Genomic DNA, 25,694 nt, shown 5'->3' on the forward strand with positions numbered 1-25,694 from the left:
CGCTACCCCCACCACTATTACTCAACCACCACCATCCCCAACAACCACAACCACCTTTACCACAAGCCAGTCACGTTCACCATCACTTCCAACACCCCCCTACAACCATTCCAACTCCCCCAGGCTACCATTTACAACCCCCCCCCCAATTACCACCACCATCACCTGCCGATCACGTCCATCATCCTAGTCATCCAAACCACTTCCATCCAATACAACCACACACACACACACACACCAAACACCACCACAACCACCACCTCAACCCAGTCACGTCCGCCATAGCCACCTCCACTTCCCCCGTCCACCATCCTACTCTCCACATCTCTCTTCCACTATCCACTCCTCCCTATCCACCAACAGGCCAGCCATACTCACATCCACCTCTCCCCCCACACCGTAGTCCACCACAACAAACCCGCCGAGGACAGACGCAACACCGCTTCATGGCCGTAACACAACCGGAAACCCGTCACGTCAGCGGGCGCAGGGCGAATGGCTGAAGAGACGGCGAGGAGAGAGTATCACGTGACTTGAATACTTGGTGATGATTGGTGGAGGCTGTGCTGAGGTAATTCTCATTAAGAACAGAGCCACACTCGTACTACTACTCGTATGATACAAAATAATAGAATCACGGTTATATTAGCAGTAGAAGACACTTAGCAATACACTGTGAGGCAAGAAGTAAGGATAAATGAAGGATACGTGAGCTTTACGAAGAGTAAGAAAGAAAACGGAAAAGAAGAACGCTCTGATTGGCAAACGGGAAGCAGGCTAACACAACAGCCCTCGTATTTATTGAGGCTTATATAAACTTGAAATAGCGACTTGTGACTAATGAAATAACGTAATACATGTAATGCGGGTGTTTTCACCAGTGAGAGACAGGCTAATGGGGGAAATGTAGCAAGGCAGTCTCAGGTATCATGAATGCACTTGTTTTTCATGAAGCATGAAGCAAGGTTATGTGCCTGTATTTTGAAAAGCTTTGCTCTCTCACCAGACTATTTTCAAAGGCCACAAAGATAATTACCCGGGTTTTCAAGACTGCTTCTCCCGTTGATGCTGTAGAGACCTTACCATTCTGTCACTAGAACCGTAGAAACACTCTTAAAACTCGTGTAATTTCAACTACAGCCTCTTGAAAGTAGTCCGGCTGCGGGCAGAAATGTTTCACGATACGGTGTATCGTGAAACATTTCTTTTTGCACTTTTGTTAGAAATATAGATAGGGAAACTGCTTCATTAAGTAGGGATCCGTCTTTACACACACACACACACACACACACTGTTATCTTTACGCGTTCACTGTCAATCTGTTCACTACTACTTACAATTTCCTTAGCCCTTTGCAATTACCAGCTATTACTACACGTAGTAAGAATAAAGTAAACATTATCGTCATTACTATTGTTTTCATCATCTCCATATTATTATTATCATTATTGTTATTATTATTATTATTATTATTATTATTATTATTATTATTATTGTTATTATTATTATTATTATTATTATTATTGTCATTATTATTATGTTTACGAGACTCTTCGTTTACAACAGGGTCTAAGAGTGTGTGATGCCAGCCTGGTATATAGAAAGACATTAATAGATATACACAGATTATTACTACTATTATTATCATTGCTGCTGCTGCTGCTACTACTACTACTACTGCTACTACTACTACTTCCACCATTGTTTGGTGTAGCGTGTAATTCCCTCCTCATCATTAGAGACACCTACGGAACAAAAGGAAGACAGCCAAGCAAGACCCGAGTGTTGAGCCAAACGTGATCAAGCGAAGGGGAAAGAAGAGCAAGACGTGTGTGTTTATTAATGCCACTTGTCAATATTCGCTGCTTCATGGTCTGCTGCCACTCTTCCCTCTCATCTCATCTCATCTCCTACGGGACTCTCCACGGATATTAGCACTTTCCTGCTCTAAGATGATAATTTGACACGTGCTCACTGTTAATACGTAGCTCTCTCTCTCTCTCTCTCTCTCTCTCTCTCTCTCTCTCTCTCTCTCTCTCTCTCTCTCTCTCTCTCTCTCTCTCTCTCTCTCTCACTGCGATACACTTAAACAAGAGAGTTGGTTGTGTTTAGCCATAAAGCATATCAATGTACTTTTATATCCTTTGATTTTTTTTTTTTTTAGTGTATCGGTATAAATATAATACAAGTCTTCAGATGGTGTGCTTCATCTATTTTTTTTATGTGTATTTTCTTCGGTGCGTTTACTTTTTTTTTTTTCAGTCCAACATTGTGAACGACTGAACAATATCGAACAAAGGCGTATGTGCTGAGTCTTGTTATGGTACAGTGCTAAACCCTTCCCAGTCTTTCCCATTCTTTCTCTTCGATTCTCCTTCATTCATCTTCTCTCCCTTCCTCTTGTCCTCCTGTAGGGCTCCTTGTGATTAGCTATCGAGCGGTGACGCACACTATCAAGCTTGCTATCTTTTTTTTTTTTTTTTCTGTACTTGGCCATCATTGTTGCTGCCGCCACCGCCACCATCACTACCAACACCACTACTACCACCACCACCACAATCTAGTCTGTCAAAGTAAATGCCAATTCATCAGTCTGCTAGACCTGTTTGCATTATTCCATCCCCCACCCCCTCAAAAAAAAAATAAATAAATAAATAAATAAATAAAATAAAATAAATAAATGAATAAATAAATAAAATGCAACACCGCCTCTGAAGCCCATAGTACATTATATTATCATTATCACTATCATCATCATCAGCAGCAGCAATAACAGCAACGACAACATGTGCAAAATCAATACATATACATAGGTACTTAAACTAGTGTTGCTCTACAAAAAAAGAAAATAATAATAATAATAATAATAATAATAATAATAATAATAATAATAATAATAATAATAATAATAATAATCGTACACCTATCTTCTCTTCCCACCGTCACTCTCCACCTCTTTCTGCGTCACACAAAAACACAGGTGCAGGAGTAGCCGTGTCCAGCAAAACACACATCATTCTTCAAGGTTCCTTTCTCTTGTTACTTCTTGTCTATATCTTTGTCATCCTCCTCTTTCTTATACTACGTTTCTTCTTCCTAATCCTTTTCATTTTATTTCTTATTTCTACCTTTGTCATCTTCCTCTTCATTATACTCCGTTTCTTCTTCCCTCTCCTGCTCATGTTATTTCTTATCTCTATCCTCGTCATCATCTTCTTTCTTATACCCCGTTTGTTCTTCTTCTTCCTCCTCCTCTTGTTTCTTGTGTCTATCCACGCTTCTCTTATTAGCCATTCTTTTTTTACGAGTATTGCGTCTTCCAGTTTCTGGCTCTTAACACCACCACCATTACCACAACACTCACCATTAACACCTCCTCCTCCTCCTCCTCCTCCTTTGCCCTTTGTTATCCTGCGTCTGTGGATCAGGTAGTGTAGTTTTTCACATACAAACGGCTCCTTAAGGATCAGCTTATGTACAGATGCTTACTCTTCCTTGGTATTCCTTTGTGTTTCTCCTTTTCCTCTTCCTCTTCCGCAACCAGGTCAAAGAAAATGGGTACACATGTGAATTATCAAGAGGCAAGAGCATGTAACTTCCTTTAACTTCCTTTCTGTCTCCACATATTCTGTATTTTTTTTCTTCCTACTCCTCCTCCTTGCCCTCCCTTTCTCCTCATGCTCTTATTAATGTGTAATCCTTAACTAACTAAAGGGTATAGACAGGAGTGATATAAAAGGTTTAGAAGAATAAAGACTAGTTTGGGTGAAAGGATGGAATACAGTAGTAGGGATGAAAGATGGCAGGCTGTAGTGTCCTTCTTTTCTTTTCATGTTAACGTGACTCTTCATCTCTTCCTTCAGTACCACATTCAGTATCTTCCACATCTCGTGCCCTTCCCTTTTCCTTCTTTTTCCTTACATCCTCCTTCACTCTTAATCTCCTCTTCTCCCCTCCATCTTATCCTCTCTCTCTCTCTCTCTCTCTCTCTCTCTCTCTCTCTCTCTCTCTCTCTCTCTCTCTCTCTCTCTCTCTCTCTCTCTCTTTTTTTTTTTTTTTTTTTTTTTTAAACAAATATTTACAGAAAGGCTTAAAATTCCACGTTGAGTATGGAATTATTTAAGAAGCCTATGATAGTATTATTAACAGGAATAACACTATACATATTTAACATAAAGATGATAATGCTAATACAATAATACAATAAAATAATAAAAATTTAAAGCACCAGTGGGGACAGGTGCGTGCTACGCCAGCTGTGGGCTGCCAGCTTCACCTGGTGCGTGGACATGTCCTGCACTTGGGGCGTGGCCGCCGTGAACATGTTCCACAGCCGCGAAGTCCTGGCTGTGTAGGTACGCTGGTGTTGGCTAGAGCGAGATCGAGGCACCTTCACTAGCTCGTCGCTACTGGCCGCAGCTCTGGTGCACCTCTGCACTGTGTGTGGCAGCAACCTCAGGGAGTCAAGGTGAGGGACCCTCTGCACCTGAGTTTTGTGGCACACCACTAGCGCCGACACGTCCCGGCGATGCTCCAGTGACGTTACTGGTGGTTGGTGCTGTTGGTCCTCATGGGTGGCCACCAGACGCAGAGCTCGCCGCTGCACAGCATCCAGTCTCTGCATGTGGGTGGGGGCACTCGACATCCAGGACAGGGCACCGTACTCCATACATGGGCGTATCTGTGCCCTGTATAGCGTGAGGATGCCCCGTGGGTCGAGGGTGTTCGCCATCCTGCGCAGGGCAGAGACTCGGAGAGAGGTCTGGCGGGCGACGACACCGATGTGGTGATCGAAGCGTAGGCCGCGGTCCACAGACACGCCCAGGATCTTGATATAATCCTGAAGTGGCAGGCTCTTGCCTCCAAAACGCAGCTGTCCTGAGACTGCGTGTGAGGCACCTGGGGACCGCGAGATGACCATCGCCTGCGTCTTCTCAGGAGCGAAGTTTACCTGCCACATCTTTCCCCACTGCTCCACCAGTCCGAGCTGCCTGTTCAGCTCAGTGACAGCACGCTGACTGTCGAGGCGGCAGTAGGAGCGGGAGAGTGTGCAGTCGTCGTCTCTCTCTTTCTCTCTTCTCCTCATCCATCACCACTACCACACCACTGAGATAAAAGTTTCCCCCTAACCGAGGATAAGACGTGACCGGAACACTGAACAGCGATTCAACACTGGCAACATCCGTGCCGACACTACTCCACCGATGGACGCGAAGGAAGAAGGGTCAAACGAGGATGGTCATGTGTTGTTGAGATTGCACACAAAGACTGACTGTATACCGGCAGCAAAGGTTAGTGACTACAATAACTGAATGACATGAGATCAGCACCAAGATAACTGTATTATTTTCTCGTATTCTTGAGTGCTTTGTTCTCTCATTACGACTGTTTTATAAGCTTGATGATGGAGTCTTTGTCACATTAATACTAGCGTCATTGGAAACGCTCCTGAAAACAATAACTTCCACTAGAAACACATGAGTAGAGGTGAGACGGAGCGGTGAAATGTTTGAGAATGCGGATCTTAGTAGACAGAAGAGAGCTACATTGTATTTATTACCTAAGCATAAAAAAAAAAAGCTGGTCTCTGAAAAGTTAATATAAAAGAGCTTGCAGACTTAATTCCAGAGATTATTTAATTCCACTCTCTTGAATTAATTTAAGTCGCAGGAAAATGGAAAACATCATTAAGCACAATTGTAAATTTAACAAACGACAAAAATAAACATTATCGGTGTTTATTATGAGTGAGATAGACACACAAAGAATTTTGTTGCACTAAACAGTAACTAAGAATAATACCCCTGAGTTTACCACGCTCCGAGATTCATGACAAGACTCTCCAGACATCATAAGGTTATTCAGGTATTTAAATATTTAGCAATTCTTCATGTATCATAATTCTTTGCATTCTTCATTCTTTAAAGCTTCCTGTAATACTACCGTGGACAGGTTAGGAGAGTGGCGCCTTGCCTCACCCTTTCCTTTGTCGGCATTTCCTCGTAGCCTGTATGTACCTTCATAGTGTTTTTTTGATGTATCTTTTGCAATACTCCCATCAGTGTTTCTCTCAACCTTCCATCCCTTCCTCCACTTCCTCGAGTACAGACATCACACGCACGATCACACTACAGTCTACACTCTGACAGCTGAAAACAATATGACGCGTGTCCTTGCACTGAAATAACCCCAGACGATTTTAACACGCAATAATAGAAGAACACAGGCACTAAAAGGTTTGAAAAATTGCATCACTCTCTTTGTTGCCTTTCTAAATTACTGTTTAAACTTGAACCACATTACAGTGACCTTGAGGAGAAGCGAGAATAGTCGAACGTATAACCTCTACTAGTATAAGTCAACTCGTGCCAACAAGACTCATCAACTCATTACTCCACACAAGGAGCATTTTGGGGTTGGCTGTCGTGAGGGAGCAGTGCAGAGGTGTGTAAGGCTTGTGTCAGTAATTGCTGTTGGTTAATATACTCCTGGTGAAAGGTGAAGGTTGTCTGGTCACTGGGGCTTGTGTGTCATGTAAGGGTGTGTCCCCGTGATGAAGGAAGGCCACAAACTGTATGCTGCTGCTAAAGGCGGTAAGGTACGGACAGTGAGAGGCAACAGTACGTGCAAGGCAATCAATGTGAGCTGCGGTGCTGAGTGACTGAATGACGGACTGATTGACTGGTTGGCTGATGGCTGATTGACTGACTGAGTGGCTCAATGACTGACTTAGTGACTTGCTGAGTGGCTGACTGACTGACTGACTGGTTGACTGAATAACTAAGTGACTGACTGACTGAATAACTTGAGTAACTGATCTTCGACTGAGTAATTAGTTCGCCATACTAATGATTAAATGAATGAATGAGCGAATAAACTATAAGAAAAAATGAATAAAGGTACATGGAAAATACTGAAATTAAAGGTGAACCATGGAGAATATTAGCTGATTCAAAACTTACACGTAATTAAAAAAAAATAAATATAGCATCTAGAAAACAGTGAAGAAGAGGATGATTATGGAAGAACGTTAAAGAAAGAAGTCAAAACAAATAAGCCACAGCTCAGGTAAAGAACTAAACTCACTTTTTTTTTTCATCTTAATATCTACAATTTGGAAATATTGCATTTTTACACAACTAACACACACACACACACACACACACACACACACACACACACACACACACACACACACACACACACACACACACACACACACACACACACACACATTGAGGCGTTATCTTTTTTATCAGTTTAGTTATCTAAAAAGAAGCACCCAACATCTAAAATAAAAAAAAAAAGAAACACATACATAAAGAAAAGAGCAACAGCAGTGATCAAGACATAATACACCAACAACAGTCACTCCAGCTCACGGAGAAGACCAAGACCAACAGTTTCCATACACAACACAGCAGCAGCACAGACCACATCACATACCACAGACGCCCATCAACACCCTCCCGCCCAGTCAGTCTACTCACCCTGACGCCGACAAACTGGTCATGCAGGATCACCCACGAGAGGAGGAACACGAAGGAGACGTGGGCAGAGTAGAGAGCCATGACGTCAGTGCAGTCGAAGATCCAAAGCGAGTAGACGTGCATGTAGCCTGTCACCAGCCACGGCATGCAGAAGAGGCAGCACCGGGTGGAGAGAGGGAAAGGGAGTGGTGAGCTGGGGTAGGTACTCGTGTTGGTGGTGGTGGTGGTGGTGATTAGTGAGATTGTAGAGGTTAAGTAGAGGTGAGGATGGAAATGAGTGTACTTAAGTGAGTGAGGTTGTAAATTAAAGCATTGAGTTGGAGTGGGTGTAGACCAAATGGTGTGTCCGTGAGGGAGAATTTGTGAGAGAATGAGTGAGTGGGTGAATGAGTGTGAAGGAGTAAGTGGGTGAATGAGTGAATAAGATAAGAATAACATTAAATATCAAAGAATGTGAAAATCTACTTCCACTCACAATCTTCAACGAATAATAATCAACACGACGAGCTGCTCAGTAACAGCTTAGGTTTGCTACACCATTTTTCTTCTTTTTCAGGGAATGAGTTATTTGAGAACGGCCTTCTGGCTGGTGAGAAGCAATGACAGAAGAGGGAGTGTGGTGAGTAACAGTGGCTACTGAGTTATAATAGTCAGTGCAGGCAATTTTTTTTCCTTTCTGTTGACGTGCGTTTGAGTATGAGTGAGTGAGTAAGCGTGAGTGAGTAAGAGTGAGTGACTGAGTGAGCGAGCAAGAGAGCGAGCGAGCTTTGAAAAACAAAAACAGCAACAACAACAACAACAAAAAACACCAAAGAGAAAATAAAGCGGAAGAGCGAACAAAGATCCACACACTAAATGAAAACACAAAACACCAATTTTCATTTTTTTTTTTTCATTTCACCAGATATCCGGTTCTCTCTCTCTCTCTCTCTCTCTCTCTCTCTCTCTCTCTCTCTCTCTCTCTCTCTCTCTCTCTCTCTCTCTCTCTCTCTTTCTGGCTCATGTTCCCCGTGCTACCATTTTTCTCTCTCTTTCTTATTTGCCTTCCTGTCTCCTCCTCCGCAACTCGGTCTCGTGAGCACAAAGACAACCCACCACGGAGGAGGAGCTGAAAGGCCGCGGCATCCCACCACTATACTGAGAGACACGACCACAAAAACTCTCTCTCTCTCTCTCTCTCTCTCTCTCTCTCTCTCTCTCTCTCTCTCTCTCTCTCTCTTTCAAAAAATACTTTCATCCGGTTTCTTTTTCTATATCTGTTTGGTCCACTCTCCATTCATGTCACCCCATCTTTCCCACACTGACTCACCCACGCGTCCACGGATCATCTTTTCCTTCCCCTCAGTCATGCATTCCTTCCCCAGCCTCCCTGTTTACCATTTCACTGATTTCCTTCCTTTCCCATACGACAACACGAGAGAGCGGCATGAGGGAGGGAAGCATGAGGAAATAATTTAACTAACACGTTCATGTATAGCGCGCATTGCTGCTGGCAAAGGAAAGAGAGAGAGAGAGAGAGAGAGAGAGAGAGAGAGAGAGAGAGAGAGAGAGAGAGAGAGAGAGAGAGAAGAAAGATACATCGTCCCATTTCTCCTCTTACTCAAGATGAATACCCAGCATCACGACTCTCAAGGGAGGTTATCCGAACAAAAGGACCGTGTTTTTACCGGAAAATATCGGAAATGCAGGACGCCAAGGGAGTGTGAGTCTGTCTAACCAAAATCTAGCCAGCCATGGCCAAGCAGACTAAAGATGAGGGGACGCTGAGAGGAGAGAGGGAGCGAGTCTCTCTCTCTGGAAGGCTCGGAATGGTGGTCATGTTCTTCGTCCTGCTGCGACGTGACAAATGGAAGGGAGTGACGGGTATGAAGGGACCGTGGAGTGATGCTTGTGCTGTGTGTGTGTCTGTGTGTCTGTGTCTGTGGACAGTATTCTGAAACACTGCTGCACCACATCCTCACTACATTCAGAGTCTTAAGTTAAAGTCACAAAGGTTTTTAAAGGTCTTTTTACGTTTCTAGTGACAAATGAACAAGATTTATATACTCAACGAGGTCAGTGTGTCATATTACACCAATCGTCATGAATTTTTCTATGGACTGAGTGCAGTACTGTACTGATCATTCACTTACAATATCAAGATGTCTTAAAAGAAAAAAAAAAATCACTTTTTATGTAAATTTACTACCCATTTAAAATGGGATGAGTTTCTGTGTTTTTAATCCGATTTCAGTTTTCTTTATATAGAATTAAAGAATGAACATTCCTCTACTTTTCCAAGTTAGACAATCCATGGATTCGAAAAATAATAGTACTTATGAATTTTGTATTAATGTACTCATTCTCTACTATTTTTTTAATGTTTCCATCCTCCTTGTGACCAACAAATACAATCTAGAAGAAAAATCTAACTATCAAATGTTGCTGTTTTACTTCCCTGTCCAAAACTGCAAACAGATTTAAGATCGATTAAAAACTTTCTAATCTCAGGAATTTTGAAGTTAAGGCAATGCACTTTTGAGATACGAGCATTTGAAGTTTTTCTTACTTTGCCGCCCTTTAATCTTTTTGTGTGCAGTTTTTTTGGCCAACAAATATTACTCTCTCATAATTCATTGTATTCTACATTAGTATGTGGTACAATGTTTCATTCTGATGGCCACTGCTCACCTTTTTTGGAAAAAAAATATTATGCACACATGGTGTGGGTGTCATGAGGAGCCACCTCATTCGTTGTTGCCAGCTTTTCAGTGTGCACCTGCCTCGCACTCTTCACCTGCTTCTATCTTTCTCTTCTGTTTTTTTTTTTTCTGTTGCATTCTGCATTTCTCAGCATTTCCTTGTCTTTATTGATCAGTGCATGTAGTGTGTGGTGTGATGTGGGAAATCCGAGGTGGAGTAAGAGACTTGATGCCAGGTATCCAAAGTTGTGTTCCAACACGGCAGCACGGTAGCAATGGTATGACAAACTGCAGTAACAGTAGCAGGGGCAACACCAGTAGAAGCGGTTGCAGAAGAAGCAGCAGCAGTAGAAATAACACCAACAGGTGTTGAGGCAGCGTTGGTGATGGGAGCCACGTCACTGCTGTGAGAGGCTTGAAATTGTCTCAAATTGTTCTCTCTTTTCTTTTGCTTTCTTGCCTTTTGCATCAACTTCTTCTTTGAGAAGGGTATCTTGACATATAGTCAAGGGTGGCAGGGTGCAGGGAAATGACGGGAAAAAAGGGACAAAGATACGTAGTCCTCGTCAGCCTGCCTCTCGCGCCAATGCCTCGGGGCCTCTACAGCCAGGCCACCACAATCAGGTTATCGAGGATCGGTCATGCACTTTAAATTACGAATACAATCGAGAAAATATATAATTGTGTGCTCTCACGGAAAAATTCAGGAAAGAGTTATTTTACAATGATAACGGGACCTTTAAATGACGCGTGATCCACTACCAATACCGCTTAAATGCGCTTTAAAGGGCTTTAAATTCATCACGGAGTGAAAATAAGTGCACTATTAAATTCTACATATCGTGTTTTCTCTCATTACAATTTATCGCAGAAAATGATTTCTTTGGGTAAACTAACCTTGCTGAGTGCCTTAACAAGAGAAACATTCTGACAACCCGGCTAATCATCTCTATGACCTTGGAAAATACTCGTGGTGAGAGAGCAAAGCGTTTTAGAATACTGGCATGTCTGTGTGTGTAGGGAGCGTGGGCTAACGCTCCATCAACACGCACTGTGTAGGTGTAGCAGGTGTGACCTTGATGGTGGTGGTGGTGGTGGTGGTACTGAGCGAGAACAGCAGTAGGAGATGAAGGGCCTGTCCACCTCATGAAGCGTCCCTCAGTGATGCACGAGGCAGGTAAGAGCTCACAACCACAACACTTGGCATGGTCACGCATGCAGCGTCCATCACAACAGTCATTCTCTCCTTCTCCTCTCCGTCTTCAACACATTCTTCTTCCTTCCTTACCCCCACCCTCCTCCTACTCCTCCACCGCCTCATTCTCCTCTTCATCTTCATCCCATTTTCCTGTTTTTCCTTTCCTTTCTGCTTCTCCTCCTCCTCCTCCTTCTCCTCCTCCTCCTTCTCCGCTTCATCTTCATCACATTCCTCTTCCTTTCTTCTCCCATTTCCTTATCTTCCTCAAACACACAGCATATATATATATATATAGAGAGAGAGAGAGAGAGAGAGAGAGAGAGAGAGAGAGAGAGAGAGAGAGAGAGAGAGAGAGAGAGAGAGAGAGAGAGAGAGAGAGAGAGAGAGAGAGAGACACCCGGCAAGAGGTAAATTACAGTTCCGTGAGATAACAAGAACTTACAGCATAATTAACCATATCTCAGCACGGAAAGGTCTGTCTTCCAGCTTTCCCTTCCCTTTCTTCCCTGTTTCTCTTCCTTTGGTCTTCCTGCAGCAACCTTTCATTTTCGTCTACTCTTTTCTTCTCTCTCATCTATCTCCTTACCTTTATAGCTACACCCTCAGTAAATTAGGCTCCTATTTTCGTCTTCCGTCTTCCAATAAATTGCAGTCTTTCCTTGTTTTTTTTCGCTTACCTCCTCAAGTTCTTGTGCTCTGTGATGTGTTGTTAAGTAGTTACTGATAACTGATAAGGCGCCAGTGACAGTAAGTAGCTGCAGTAAGTGCTGCATGTTATCCTGCATCATGTGTGATGTGCATTGTTGCGTAATAACCGATAATATGCAGAGGTTAAGACACTGATAGTACTCGTAATGCACAGGTTGTAGGTGAAGTAATGGTGCTGTACGTTATACTGAATCAGGAATGTTAATAGTGGGATTCCAGTGAGTAGTAGATGATATAAACTACGTGATAAATTAGCATTACTCTTGATATCAACCCTTTCACTACTACACAACTATTTTCCCGTATCCAACCGTCAGTTTTTGAACACTTATGTGCTACAGACTCAAATTGTCCTGTAGCTAAATTAATTAACTCTCTCTCTCTCTCTCTCTCTCTCTCTCTCTCTCTCTCTCTCTCTCTCTCTCTCTCTCTCTCTCTCTCTCTCTCTCTCTTCTGTATCCATGCAAACATTTTTTCACACCCTTTTCAAAGTTAACAAAGGAAGATCGCAGCAGTGAAAGGATTAGGTAATGTACTGTAATACGCTATCCAGAAGCAGGAATACGTATGGTGCAGCTATGTAAGCATTAGTCCATCAAAACAGTTATAGTATGTGATGCAATGATGCTGGAGGTTATCGTGAATATATTGTATGTATCATCATTAGTAATTCATCTGAGTACAGTGTATCTATTGCTGTACTGTAAAGGACTGTTTCATGCTTATGTGTGTGTCCTTACATTGAATAAAATCGTTTTCTGGTATGAATGTAATCTCCAGCCTTCCTACCTTCTCTATACCACTTACTCAACCAGTTCCTCCCTTAATGCCTCGTGTAACAGTCCTCTCATAACCATATTACTCCCTCAGCATCCCAAATAGCCATCACTTTACTGAGAGCTTCCTCGTTTACATGCATGAGTGAGAAGCAAAGTTCCCGCGTGGTTTTGTTGCTTGTAAACGTCACTATAATTAGTGTGTGTGTGTGTGTGTGTGTGTGTGTGTCAGTGTGTGTGTGCCTCTAGGATCTATTTATAAAACCAAAAGAGGGATTGGCTCTGAGAGCGAGTCATCATCAGCCTCTCCAGTTTCCTCGTCCTGTCCCTTCCTGACTTAGGCGGTGAAAGTCTTTGGTAGCCTCGCCCCTGGGTCTCATCACGGAACGAATGGAGGGACTAATTCTCAGAGGGCGGCATCATTAGCCTCTCCACTTTCCTGCCTTTCTGTTGTTTCTTCTTACTGAGTTTGCCCGTGGATCTCATTAAGCCCTCACTGTGCTGCACTCCCTGTTAACATTCACAGCACTGGAAGACTGTCTGCATGGACACATAGATACGAAATGAGAGAGTAAGAAGTCAAGTTTTGTATTTTCAAGCTACAGAGTTATTTAAGACACTAGCATAAGTATGAGCGTCAAAACGTAAATAATTGGGGAGAAGATGTTCTGGAGGAAAAGGATTAAGAAACTGGTGAAGAAAGGAAGGAAATTTCGAGATCATCATCATTGGCCAGTCTAACTACCTCTCTGTCTTTCACTGCTCCCATTCTGTCCTCACGTGTAGTCCTTGCCGAGCTTCCCACTAGCCTTCATAACAAACTGGTGGCGAGAAAACCTATGCAGAGGATGATCCTCATTACCCAGCCTCACCCCTTCCATTCTCTCTCTCTCTCTCTCTCTCTCTCTCTCTCTCTCTCTCTCTCTCTCTCTCTCTCTCTCTCTTTCTCCATGCCGTTCTCCCTTCGTCTTTTGTTTTGCGTCTTCTCTCCCTCTCCTCTGTCCACTAAACGACTAAAGCCAAGAAAACTTTGTCAGGAAAAGTACATTGCTGTTTTTTGTCCCGTCAGTGTTAGTAACAGTTCACTGCGTGCCTGCGGCGTAGGTAGGATGGTTCTTGAGTGTGTGTGTTGCCTGTGTTCCCAGTGGATGGTGGGGTGCGTTCTTGTGTGTATTGCACTGCTGAATCTCGCAATGGTCTATCAATAATTGTTCAACTATGAAAGCTGTTGCAATGCTCATTCCTCATATATACTAATGACAAGTCCACACGCGCGAGTATTAGTGTATGTTTAAATTTCGCCATCAGACTTGCAAGGGATCTGTAAATTTGATCACAGAGCACTGTCTGTAGACTTGTATATCTGAAAGCCCTTTGGATTCCTATCTGCATTTTTTTTACACTATCAGCTCGTAATGTTGCGTCCTGAGGCGTGGTGGCGTGAAGGGCGGCGGCGGCACGAGGTAATTTCACGGCAGGTATTGGCTGTTATCGAGTTTCCACTGAGCGTCCCTGGCTAGTGGCTTGTTTTCGATGTTACTGTTTCCCCTTGCTTGTGTTTCAGCCTGAAGTGAACCAGTGATGTGTTGAAAACCTTCCACTCTTTAACTAACGCTGCTTTCATTCTTCTATACTTTTTTTTATACGTGTCTTTATTTTATCAACTTTCAGAACTCTCTCCATGGAGTGAAGACACCAACACTGACCAGCCGCCAGTCACCAGCCTCGACAAACTCCTTATCTTTCTTCCATCACGGAAACTTCCCATAATTTTTTCCACCTTTAAAAATTTTCCATCTGACCTGCATCACCAAAAAAATTCCCAATTAATCTTCTACCGTCAACAGTTTACCATCACTGATTTTCTCCGGCACCCAAAACCCCGGCATTTCTTGGCACTGGTCTTCACACTGTCCACACACTTCAGGCGCCCTTCCCTCCACGCCTGACTATTCTGTCACATGTAAATATAAGGTGCATTGATAAACAAGTTACATTTAAGGTCGTAATCTCGAATCGTGATGAATAACCATGAAAGGTCGCTTGTTGCTCGCCGTTTCCTATTTACCAAGAGATTAAGAGATTCGGTAAAATAATGCAGAACTTTTCCAATCTGAAACAGGTGCCCCAGGGGAGGCGGGGAACAGACTCTCGTTTTCTTTACCTGCCGTGCTGGAGCGGGAGGCAGGCGGGCGTCACTCCTCGAGGGATGAAAGGACACGTCTCTATTAACATGTCAAAGTCTACAGTGTAAGTAACGTGAGGAAATGCATCGATTTGAATTAACGTTTACATACACACACACACACAAACACACACACACACACACACACCTCAAACGTAAACCAGGTAAAATCTGTAGGAGGCGGTCACCACACCACGCGTCACCTCAGCGCCAACCATTGCACCGAGGCAAGTGGCCCCGCATCCCCTCACTCTCTGCTGCCTTTAACTTGCCTCTGCCGAAAGCGTTCTTTGCTTTGTGAAACTTTATCGTTCGCACACTCCTTCATGTTCCTGTCGCAAAAACGTAGAATTGGTGACACAAAAATATCGAGAATGGGAAGCAGAAATTTATTACCAGAAATACTGTGCGCGTCTCTCATCATTTCCATCTCTCTCGACACATTGCATTCTTTCGATAATATTTTCAGAAGCTTTCCTTATTTTATAATGATGATGATGATGATGATGATGATGATGACGCAGTTTTCATTAGCTTTGCTCCCGATCTTCTACAACAAAAAGTTTCATTATACACTAGTTCTTTCATATTTCTCTCGATATTTTGACTTCTTACAACAGTGTTCTCTAGCCACACTTGTACTAATATTTTCCATCCCAGTTTTTCACATTGTTGATCTGACTTTCCATTGTTAATCAAGAACACAGTGTCTAATGTTCATCAGTCTTGCATCAGTACACTCCCCACTTCTCTATTGTCTTGCTCACGTATTTTTGCCACTGTACTTTTGTCCAGTCAACTTTGCCTTTGTCTTTTATTCATCGAGCCCAAGCCGAGACCCTTCATCCTGCAGGCAACGTCCATGATCTTCTAAAACCCAGTCATTCTAGTTACCCCGCCAGGAGCTTTTCTTTCCTGTGTTTCTCTGACGTAGCCTCATCGACGTAGCCTCATCCTTCTTAATGCTGCTGTTCCTCCTTTCCTCTGAACTATTATCGATTCCACGCGTGAGACCTTCCTGTCTGTGCCTAACACACTAAAACTTTGGACGATAACAACATATAACACTACAATATGATCCTCGCACGTTCAAGACAGAAAACTAGTACTGCTTTCTCTCCCCACTGAAAATATTCCTTTTATCAACAATAATCAATAATCGTCCATCTTTCAGTCCCTAAAAAAATAGTCATTTTTTTTTTCATGTCAGTTTTCATTATTCTGGTGGGTTGTGCCCCAAAGCTAATAAAATAATCCCAAATTATTTTTCACTCTCTCTCTCTCTCTCTCTCTCTCTCTCTCTCTCTCTCTCTCTCTCTCTCTCTCTCTCTCTCTCTCTCTCTTAACTTACTGAAAGTGACGCCGCGGTCCCTGAAGTTCTGTGCGATGGTTTTGAGGGAGACCTTGAGTGAGTCCTTGTCCCTCCGGAAGCAGGAGAGGCAGGCGAGGCAGAGCGGGCAGAAGAGCCCCGTCCAGGCCGTACAGAACCGGGTGGTGAAGAAGGGCGCGTGGAACACCTCCCTCTGCTGCAGGAACCAAGGGAAGGCAGGTGTTAGCGTTGGGTTATGGGCTTACGTGAGGGGTGGCGATTGTTCAGGGGACTGGTGGTACTGTAAAGGGGATGTGGGCGGTGGTGGTGGTGGTGGTGAAGAAGGAAAAGGAGGAGGAGCAGGAGGAGGAGGAGGAGGAGAACAACAACAAAAGCAACAACAACAACAACAAAAACAAGAGCAAGGAGGAGGAGGAGGAGGAGGAGGAGGAGGTCAAGGACGACGACGCTGACAAGGACAAGAATGAAAATGAAGGAACGAAGAAAACGGAGGCAAGGTAGTGATCTTAGTATAAGTAATGTTGTGGGTTTAGTAATTTTTTAGATGACAAGAGGGACACTGAAGGAGCAGACCTGTTGAAAAGCTACGCAATGAAGGCACACAGGAGCGAGATGTAGGTAAAACACATGCAATAATTTTCGATCGGTTCATTACACATTCGCGTTCAAAAGCAGAATCTCGAATCCCAAACATTTGCTTTATCAAGCACACCAGCGCCAGAAACTCCTCGCCTTGTTGTATCATCAAAATAGTCTAATACAGTAATTGCATTTTTTTTTCTATGTGGTTAAGCTCATCACTGCGAAGGCACAAGTCATTTTTCCCCAGCAAGCAAAGTGTAGTGGTGACGAGATCACTTTGCTGAATGAAGCGTTCCAGCACATAGAAAGTAGAGTTCCACCTAGTCTCTATGTCTTAAATTAGTTTCTTGACAGGAACACCGTGCTGTAGGTGAAGCTGGCTCAGTTTGTCAGAGGCTTTGACACTATGGTGGAAAAAGACAACAATTTGTTTTACTTTATCTTTTGTTATTTGCATTTCTCTTACAATTTTCACTGAATCCTGTACAACTAAATTTAGTGTATGAACAAAGCATGGAAGATGACGCAAATTCATGATGTTCTTTATTGCTGAACTCATACTGGCAGCATTGTCAGTAACAACACAATATACCTTGTCTAGAATTTCCCATTTACTGCATACATGTGTCAGTTCCTCTGCTATATTCTGTGCTGCATGATTTTTTGTCGTTATTACTGTCTCCAATACAACAGATCTAAATTAAAATCATGAGAAATGAAGTGTGGTGTGACAGTGACAAAGCCTTTTGTTTGCCTGCATGTCCAGATGTCTGTGGTCAATGCAATCAATGTCTTTAGCTTTTTCAAGTTCTTTACGGACTTGCTGTACTTCTTGTTCATAAAGAAATGGTAAATGTGTTCTCGTCAACACTCTGCGACTGACTAGGCATCTCATGCCAAGGATTTAGGCCATGAACGAAACTTTTAAATCCTTTTATCTTCAGCTATAGATAGTAGCTGAAGATCTTGAACAATCGTTTTCATTAAAAGGTGATCAAGTTCCTTCTTCTTAGCAGAGTAATTTTTGTAGAACAGAGTCCTGTCAATCGTTTGATATAAAGTAAGCTACACCGTGGCTGATGATGCTCCTGCTGGTCTCTGACTCCCAGCCATATCTGACACAGACTCTTCCCGCATCTCCACGTATTCTAATGGATATTTCGTGGGGAAATGCTTAATCATACTTTAAATATTTCCATTATACTTAAGTGTGTCCTTGCACATTAAACACACAGTAGCGTCAGACATTATTTAGTCCATGTAGGTCCAGACTGGAGCTTTCCTGGCTCGTTTTGAGGCCATGTCTGGTGTCGCACTGTTACAGTACAATGGTAAATGGCTATTTCTGCGAGACATACTCGTCTTTCCTCCTATTTCTTAAAAACTGTATGAATATTTTTGAAAGCCCTTATACTTTTTCTATGACACGAAAAGTTACTCTTCTATAAGGAAATACTAAATGTTGAAAAATTTTGTAATTTAAATTAATACATAAACATGGTCCAGTGCGTCACATCCTCCTTCACAGTGGTGCCGTTTTTCCGTAGCTGGCAGTGACGTTAAATTTCCGCCGTTTTCTATTGATGTGAAAACTAAAGAGAACGGGATCAAGTACGACACGTAACCAGACACTTCTGTAAATTGACTATGTATACAGAAAAATTTTGTATAATTACATAAAATTAATTGTTTCAGCCTTCCTTGCATTTCAGAAAATTCAAAATATACACTGTGGTATATTTACCTTGGCAGTTGCAGTTGGAATGATGTATGATGTAATGAACAGGTAGCTGTCATCTAACTGACTGTCTTCAACCTTCGTGTCCGCCACGATGTAGCTTCTGTTGCGGTCTTTTATCAGTCTTTTCACTCTGCTCTTAGGAATTAGCTAACTGCATGCCTCTCCCTCGCCTTGCAGCAGAATGCTCACTTGTGTGGAATGAACGGTTAGTAGTTAGTCTTTAAACGTGTTTCCGGCCAGTTTTCGATAATATTTTCTACTGACAGTTTCATTACCTTAATTTTCTTCATCACTGCCTTCTAAACCTGATGCAAAAAAAAGATGACGAAGATAATGATGTAGTCCGTCACTGTGTGATTAATTGTCACCATCATTTTGTTCGTTTTCATCGCCATCATGTATGGACACATCATGGGTTTGCACGTAAGTGTTAGCATTATCATTTTCTTAATTTTCTTCAGAATCACTTTCTTCATGACTTACTTCGCTTTCACCGTCACTGGTGAGTACAACGTCGCTTTCCATATCATCACTTTCACTTGTTTCATTTTCTTCAGGAAAGTCACCTCAACCTAATGCATAACAAAGGTAAGGATACTGAGCATTACTTGCTTCTGCCAATGCTTGTGAATAATTTCCTTCATTACTTCCTTTATTTTCATCGTCACTAGCAAATAGATCCTCTCCTTCATTATCCACATTTGCATTCTCACTGTATACAATTTCTTCATCACTGTCTAATAAACGTAATCCCCAAAAAAGATGACGAGGATAATAATTGTCGTCGTCACTCACTTTTTTTTTCTTGGTCTTTTACAAAAACAGTAGATTTTTTTTTAAATCATATCATATGACAGTCAGTTCAGCAGAAGACCTTTTTTTTTTTTTTTTGTTCAGGATACGTTCCCAGCCTGTGCACAAACGTCCTCGCTAGATAAAGTAAGAAGAACTGCTAGAAGTGTTAATCAATTCCCGCGATGAGGCCATAACATGAGCGCTGATACAACAAGTGTTAATGAATTCCCGTGATGAGGCCATGGTATCAGCGCTGATATAATGCTTATACCTGTGTCACCAGCCACATTAAAAACCTGCTGCCAAAGGCTTTTCACTACATTTCCCACAGTGTAACTACACTCCTGTTTTTCTTGTTTTTGGCCTAAGTAATTCATTTCATATCCCCTTTGTGTATTCATGGAATGTTATAGTGCAGGATCATCTGTTACCAGCACGAAAAGAAAAAAAAAAAAAAAACAGCGGTACGATATTTGTCGTTTGTCTCCAACTTCCGTTCCCACGCCTTATCTCTGATGACATCACTATCGCTTCTAGACATACTGCATTTTCTACATATGGTACAGAGAGAGAGAGAGAGAGAGAGAGAGAGAGAGAGAGAGAGAGAGAGAGAGAGAGAGAGAGAGAGAGAGAGTGCACTTTTAACTAATGGTGTGATACAACGTCTCTGTCCATCTATCCATGTGATGCTGAGAGCTTGTAAGTCAACGACAATGTGTTTCCAATACTTCTGGTCTAAATCTAGAATAAAGTAGCAATTATACGCAGGTTTCAGAAAAAAGGCATATGTAAAACAAAGTTTTAAGGAAATTTTGCCTTATGGAAAATATATATATATATATATATATATATATATATATATATATATATATATATATATATATATATATATATATATATATATATATATATATATATATATATATATATATATATATATATATATATATATATACGAGTATATATATATATATATATATTTTTTTTTTTTTTTTTTCTTTATGTAGGAAGGACAATGGCCAAGGGCAACAAAATCCAATAAAAAAAAAAGGCCACTGAAATGCCAGTCCCATAAAAGGGTCAAAACAGTGATAAAAAATTCATGAGTAAGTGTCTTGAAACCTCCCTCTTCAAGGAATTCAAGTCATAGGGTGGAAATACAGAAGCAGGCAGGGAGTTCCAGAGTTTACCAGAGAAAGGGATGGATGATTGAGAGTACTGGTTAACTCTTGCGTTAGAGAGGTGGACAGAATAGGGATGAGAGAAAGAAGAAAGTCTTGTGCAGCGAGGCCGCGGTAGGAGGGGAGGCATGCAGTTAGCAAGATCAGAAGAGCAGTTGGCATGAAAATAGCGGTAGAAGACAGCTAGAGATGCAACATTGCGGCGGTGAGAGAGAGGCTGAAGACAGTCAGTTAGAGAGGAGTTGATGAGACGAGAAGCTTTTGATTCCACCCTGTCTAGAAGAGCAGTATGAGTGGAACCCCCCCCCCCCCCCCCAAGACATGTGAAGCATACTCCATACATGGACGGATAAGGCCCTTGTACAGAGTTAGCAGCTGGAGGGTGAGAAAAACTGGCGGAGACGTCTCAGAACACCTAACTTCATAGAAGCTGTTTTACCTAGAGATGAGATGTGAAGTTTCCAGTTCAGATTATAAGTAAAGGACAGACCGAGGATGTTGAGTGTTTTTTTTTTTTTTTCTCTCTCTCTTTCTCTCTCCTCGGGCTTCTCATTGGAGGTTCGGTTCCCTCAAATTTTCCTCCGGCAGAAGTTTCCCTCCGAGGCTGGTGAAGTATGCGTTCTGAGTGCCTTCCCGTTCTTTATTCAGTGGCGGGCTTCCTCATGACGGCACACCACGCCGCGCCTGCTGAGTGACTCTGACAACACCCTGTCCAGGAGCGATTCCTGCGTGGTAATGGTCAGCACATGAACTTTAAAAACACTCTAAATCATCGCCTTCACTCGCCCTTAAACACACACACACACACACACACACACACACACACACACGCACATTTTTTATACAATATTTTTATTTGAGTGCCTTCTTGGCGTGCAGGTGTGGACGTGGAGAGGTGATGAAGGAGGAGGAGGAGAAGGGAGGAGAGCAATAACAACAACAACAACAACAACAACAAAGAAAATGACTACATTACTTACAAAATCCTGTCTTTACAAACTTACAAACCAGTACACTGCTTCTCCATCTTATCCTGTGTTCCTGTGGGTGTGCGCGCTTACCTAAGCGCGAAAAACAAAAACGTAGCACCCTCATTACAACATTAACCTTCACACGCCTCAACATCACCTAATCACCAACCCGTGTGACCCTCGTGGACTGGAGGTGCTGGCGGCGCGTGAGTGTGGCCAGCGTAGTATTTACCTTAGTCCTTGAGCGCCCTGCGGAGATGTCACGGACTCTCGGTTGAAGTTCCTGGAGGACAACGTACACTCCGTGGGGTTTGGGTACGAAGGGGTTGATCAGGGGAACGAAGAGGTAAGATCGCATGGTGGCGTGGGGATGTAAACACAGCGCTGAGCACTGGCCAGGGATCATTCACGGCATTTAAAGCTTCCACATGCCGCAAAATTTTTCGTCAACTTAATTTTCTTTCGTTTGTCTTCGATGTGTTCAGGTTTACTTGGGTGTTTACTATGTCGTGTTTCAGAAAAGCACTTTAGTTTAGTCAGGAAGCAACAGCCACACCTACGTTGGCAGCAGTGCCCACGTCCATGGTGCTCACAACAGAGTGGCTGGCGGCGGGAGTGTAAAGGGCAGTGGGGCAGCTGAATCTCTCCCAGCCGGGGCTTATTAATTATGAAGACTCAAGGTTATTCTGGAAAGAGAACACCTTGACGCGAGTTGCATCCATCCCCAGAGTACACAGCGAAACATTCATCCTGGCGTGTGAGGATGTGTGCTTAATTCTTCACCTTGTATGAGTGCGCCTTCAATGTTTTCATCCCCAGAATACACCGCCAGCTTTTGAAGGTAGCTTTGGAGGTTTTCAGAGGGCGCACGTGAGGATAAGCGCTCATTCCTTCACACAAGACAATGTACGAGTGCACCTCCCGGAAGTCAGTGATTTATGTAATATCTCAAGGCTTCAGAATATACGGACAGCGATTCACGTTAGCTTTTGAGGTTTTCAGGGAGGACTGGCACTTAATACTTCACCACAGACGACACTTTCCGAAGGCCAGTGATTTATGTAGTGTTTCAAGAGACCGAGAGCCATTCACGTAAGCTTTTCACGTTTACAGGAAGTATATATTACGATAAGCGCTCAGTCCTTCACATAAGACAGTTTATTAAGGCATCTCTAAAAAGCCAGAGATTCATGTAATGCTTCAAGGCTTCAGAAGGAACACTCGCTTCACAAAGGTATCGGTGCATACTCTATAATAAACATTTCGAGACCAGTGACGATACGTATTGGGAAAGAAGTGCTGAGATGCCAGCCTTCATGTATAGGTAGGGATGTATTTCGACAGTCTCATTCCACACGTTTCGAATCACTATATACAGTGTAGAAGTTCCCATACACTGATCCTTTCCATCTTGGCTGCGTAATCTGAATACAATACTACGGTCAATTTAAAAGTGTCGATCATGCCGTGCACCGATAGTCTTTGGAGCGAGTGTGTGTGTGTGTGTGTGTGTGTGTGTGTGTGTGTGTGTGTGTGTGTGATTTGTCCCCCATTCCTTTATACTACAATTTACGAGGAAGACATCAGGAAGCAAAACGCTCATGCAATATTTTGGGGTTTTTAGAAGGTACGATGCAATTCTCCTTACCATAATATTTTACAAACACTCCTGGAGAGACTGAGAACAAAAAGGATAAATTGATGAACGCGAATGATACTGTTGCTTCTTCTCAGAAAGTACAAAGCGTGTTTTGATGTTTTTGTAATCCTGCTTCCTATAATACAGTTTACACTCCTGGAAAGAGAAATCATAAAAAGGATAATTTGATGGACGGGAATGTTACTGATGACTGACTGCACCCGAGTTTTAGATCCATAACTGTAAGATCCTGATAACGCCACTTCTAGGTTCCAGTCAACACACACACACACACACACACACACACACACACATACCACATGTGTAAGACAACGACGAGCTGCTGTGAATTAATAAAGAAATATTACTGTTAAAGGTAAAAATCAGGCTATTTGTCAGGTGTGCAATTTTACTTCAGCTCTCACTTTCGTGTCACCAACCCGTGATTTGAAACGGCCTGCGCTTCTACACGAGCTGTTTTCTAAGGCCGCACAGATGATCAGTTGAGCTACCAAGGATGTTTTTCCTATTGATGGTACAGAATACTGGTTGAACTATCATTAGAATTACGACAACTCTCTTGAAAACCTCAATAACTTCCACTAGGGCCTCATAGAAACTAATCAGGAAATGTTTGAATCAGGAAATGTTTGAAAATGTGATCCCTGTGTTGCTGCAAATGCTAAAATGCTTCCAACTGTGTTTCGCATTAGTTAAGATCGAAGCTTCAAACCGACGCTCCAAGTTTACGTTAGACTTTCCCGTTGAAGCAGTGACAGTTCTCTCCTACAGTCCACTCAGGTTACTTGCCAAGTGAAGCCTTAACTCTGACTGCTACAACTTTTTCTCAGCTTATTACAGTCTGGCATAAGTTTAGACACCGATTTTAAAGACAAGACTCGCATGAAAAAGGTACCATTGAATATCTAGTAAGGCTTTCTAGTATCTGTAGCTTAATTTTTGATGAGTAAAACTTCCTAGTGAAAATAAATGTACAACTCCTACAGGTGTCAGAGGATTAAGACGATAAGGGCTTCCTGACTTGTACACTATAAGCCCTCTATATTTGAGAGCGTGTGGCAGGAACAAACTCATTCGGGCCTCACCGTCACGTCCTAAGTATCCTCGTATTAATTCACCTTTACGAAATTTCTCCACGTATTCATTAAAACTTGATCAGGTAATTAGCAGAAGATGGTGTGCGCTACGTGGCCTTGAATTGGAAACAACGTCTAAGGTTTTGTTACGACATGTAATGGAAACGATACACGCCACATTTAGAGATAGATATAGATAAACAAATAGAAAGATAGATAGATAGAAAGACATAGGTAGACATAGATAGATAGGCTGATATAGATAGATAGATAGATCTCGATAAATAGACCAACAGATACGCAGAAAAAAAAATATAGGTAAGATAAATAGACCAACAGATACGCAGAAAAAAAAAGATAGATAAGCAGAATAATTATATAAAATAAATAGAAAGTGATAGAAAAATACTTACTAATATTCTCTTGACAAACACGTGAAAGCTTTAACATCACATCATCTTTTAAAAGCATGATAAATATTACATTCATGACTAAACACAATATACACTTCACCTCCATTAATCGGAGAGAGAGAGAGAGAGAGAGAGAGAGAGAGAGAGAGAGAGAGAGAGAGAGAGAGAGAGAGAGAGAGAGACCAAACTGGCAATGGTGTTGAAAGCAAATATGGGATACGGTAACCATGAAACAGTGAGCCGCGGCCCTCAGGACCAGCCGTGACCCGCCCCTACACCACTCAGTAAATAGATAAGCCTCATTAAGACGACGAGGAGGAGGCGGAGTCAGTACCCGTCGTCCCCTTTCAATCGTCCTCTCCATTGTCAATTCCGAGATCCCTTATCTTGGAGTTAGTGAGACTCGGAAGTGTTTTATCCCCGTAATAAGAACGTAAGGGAAGGTGCAAGGGGTCGCTAACTGGAAAGTCAACACGTGACGGTCTCTTATTTTCACCCTCCGTCACAAGAACGTAAGAGAAGTTGTAAGAAGCCAGTGAGCCAACACGTGGTAGTTCAGGTGTAATGCTTGTGTCCACTCAAACTAGGTGCACATATACATCACCGTGCCAGCAGCCATTCATACCCACCGCTACCAGCAACAGTAGTTATGGTCACCTGACTTGTTGCATTCCCCCATAATGTGTATCCTGAACCGTAAGTCTTTTGATATGCTGACAAGTTCAAAAGAAGGGCTAGTCTACAAAATCAAGCCGTGTACCAAAGTCAGTATGTACTTGTAAATTTAATTGAAAGATAAATAAATCTGATAACTGACTGATTCTTACTAGATCAGTGGACTTGGGATTGAAGGAAAACACTACGGAAAGAAATGCGGTGTGCTACTCGACTTCTGATCAAGACTATA

At 42.4% G+C, this 25,694-nt stretch overlaps 1 protein-coding gene and 1 long non-coding RNA gene across 4 annotated transcripts in view; one reads left to right on the top strand and one right to left on the bottom strand.

The window, feature by feature from the left end:
- Positions 1 to 7,267: 7,267 nt before the first annotated feature.
- The window catches only part of LOC135096871 (solute carrier family 35 member F3-like), a 118,331-nt gene continuing 99,904 nt past the window's right edge, over positions 7,268 to 25,694 (bottom strand). For 2 of the 3 annotated variants that reach the window (XM_063998639.1, XM_063998638.1), the window contains 2 exons: positions 16,390 to 16,564; positions 7,269 to 7,618 (listed from right to left, as the gene is read on the bottom strand). In XM_063998639.1, the coding sequence (XP_063854709.1) occupies positions 7,344 to 7,618; positions 16,390 to 16,564 (450 nt within the window). In that variant the 3' untranslated portion in view covers positions 7,269 to 7,343. Of the gene's footprint in view, positions 7,619 to 16,389; positions 16,565 to 21,870; positions 22,362 to 25,694 lie in introns of those variants that run through there. The other variant, XM_063998637.1, reaches the window with a different exon arrangement.
- Positions 7,561 to 9,857, top strand: LOC135096873 (uncharacterized). The gene is made up of 3 exons (XR_010265125.1): positions 7,561 to 7,688; positions 8,047 to 8,109; positions 9,096 to 9,857. It is a non-coding gene; the product is annotated as an uncharacterized LOC135096873 (long non-coding RNA).

Source organism: Scylla paramamosain, unplaced genomic scaffold (assembly GCF_035594125.1).
Source record: "Scylla paramamosain isolate STU-SP2022 unplaced genomic scaffold, ASM3559412v1 Contig8, whole genome shotgun sequence".
In the NCBI taxonomy this organism is placed as follows: domain Eukaryota; kingdom Metazoa; phylum Arthropoda; class Malacostraca; order Decapoda; family Portunidae; genus Scylla; species Scylla paramamosain.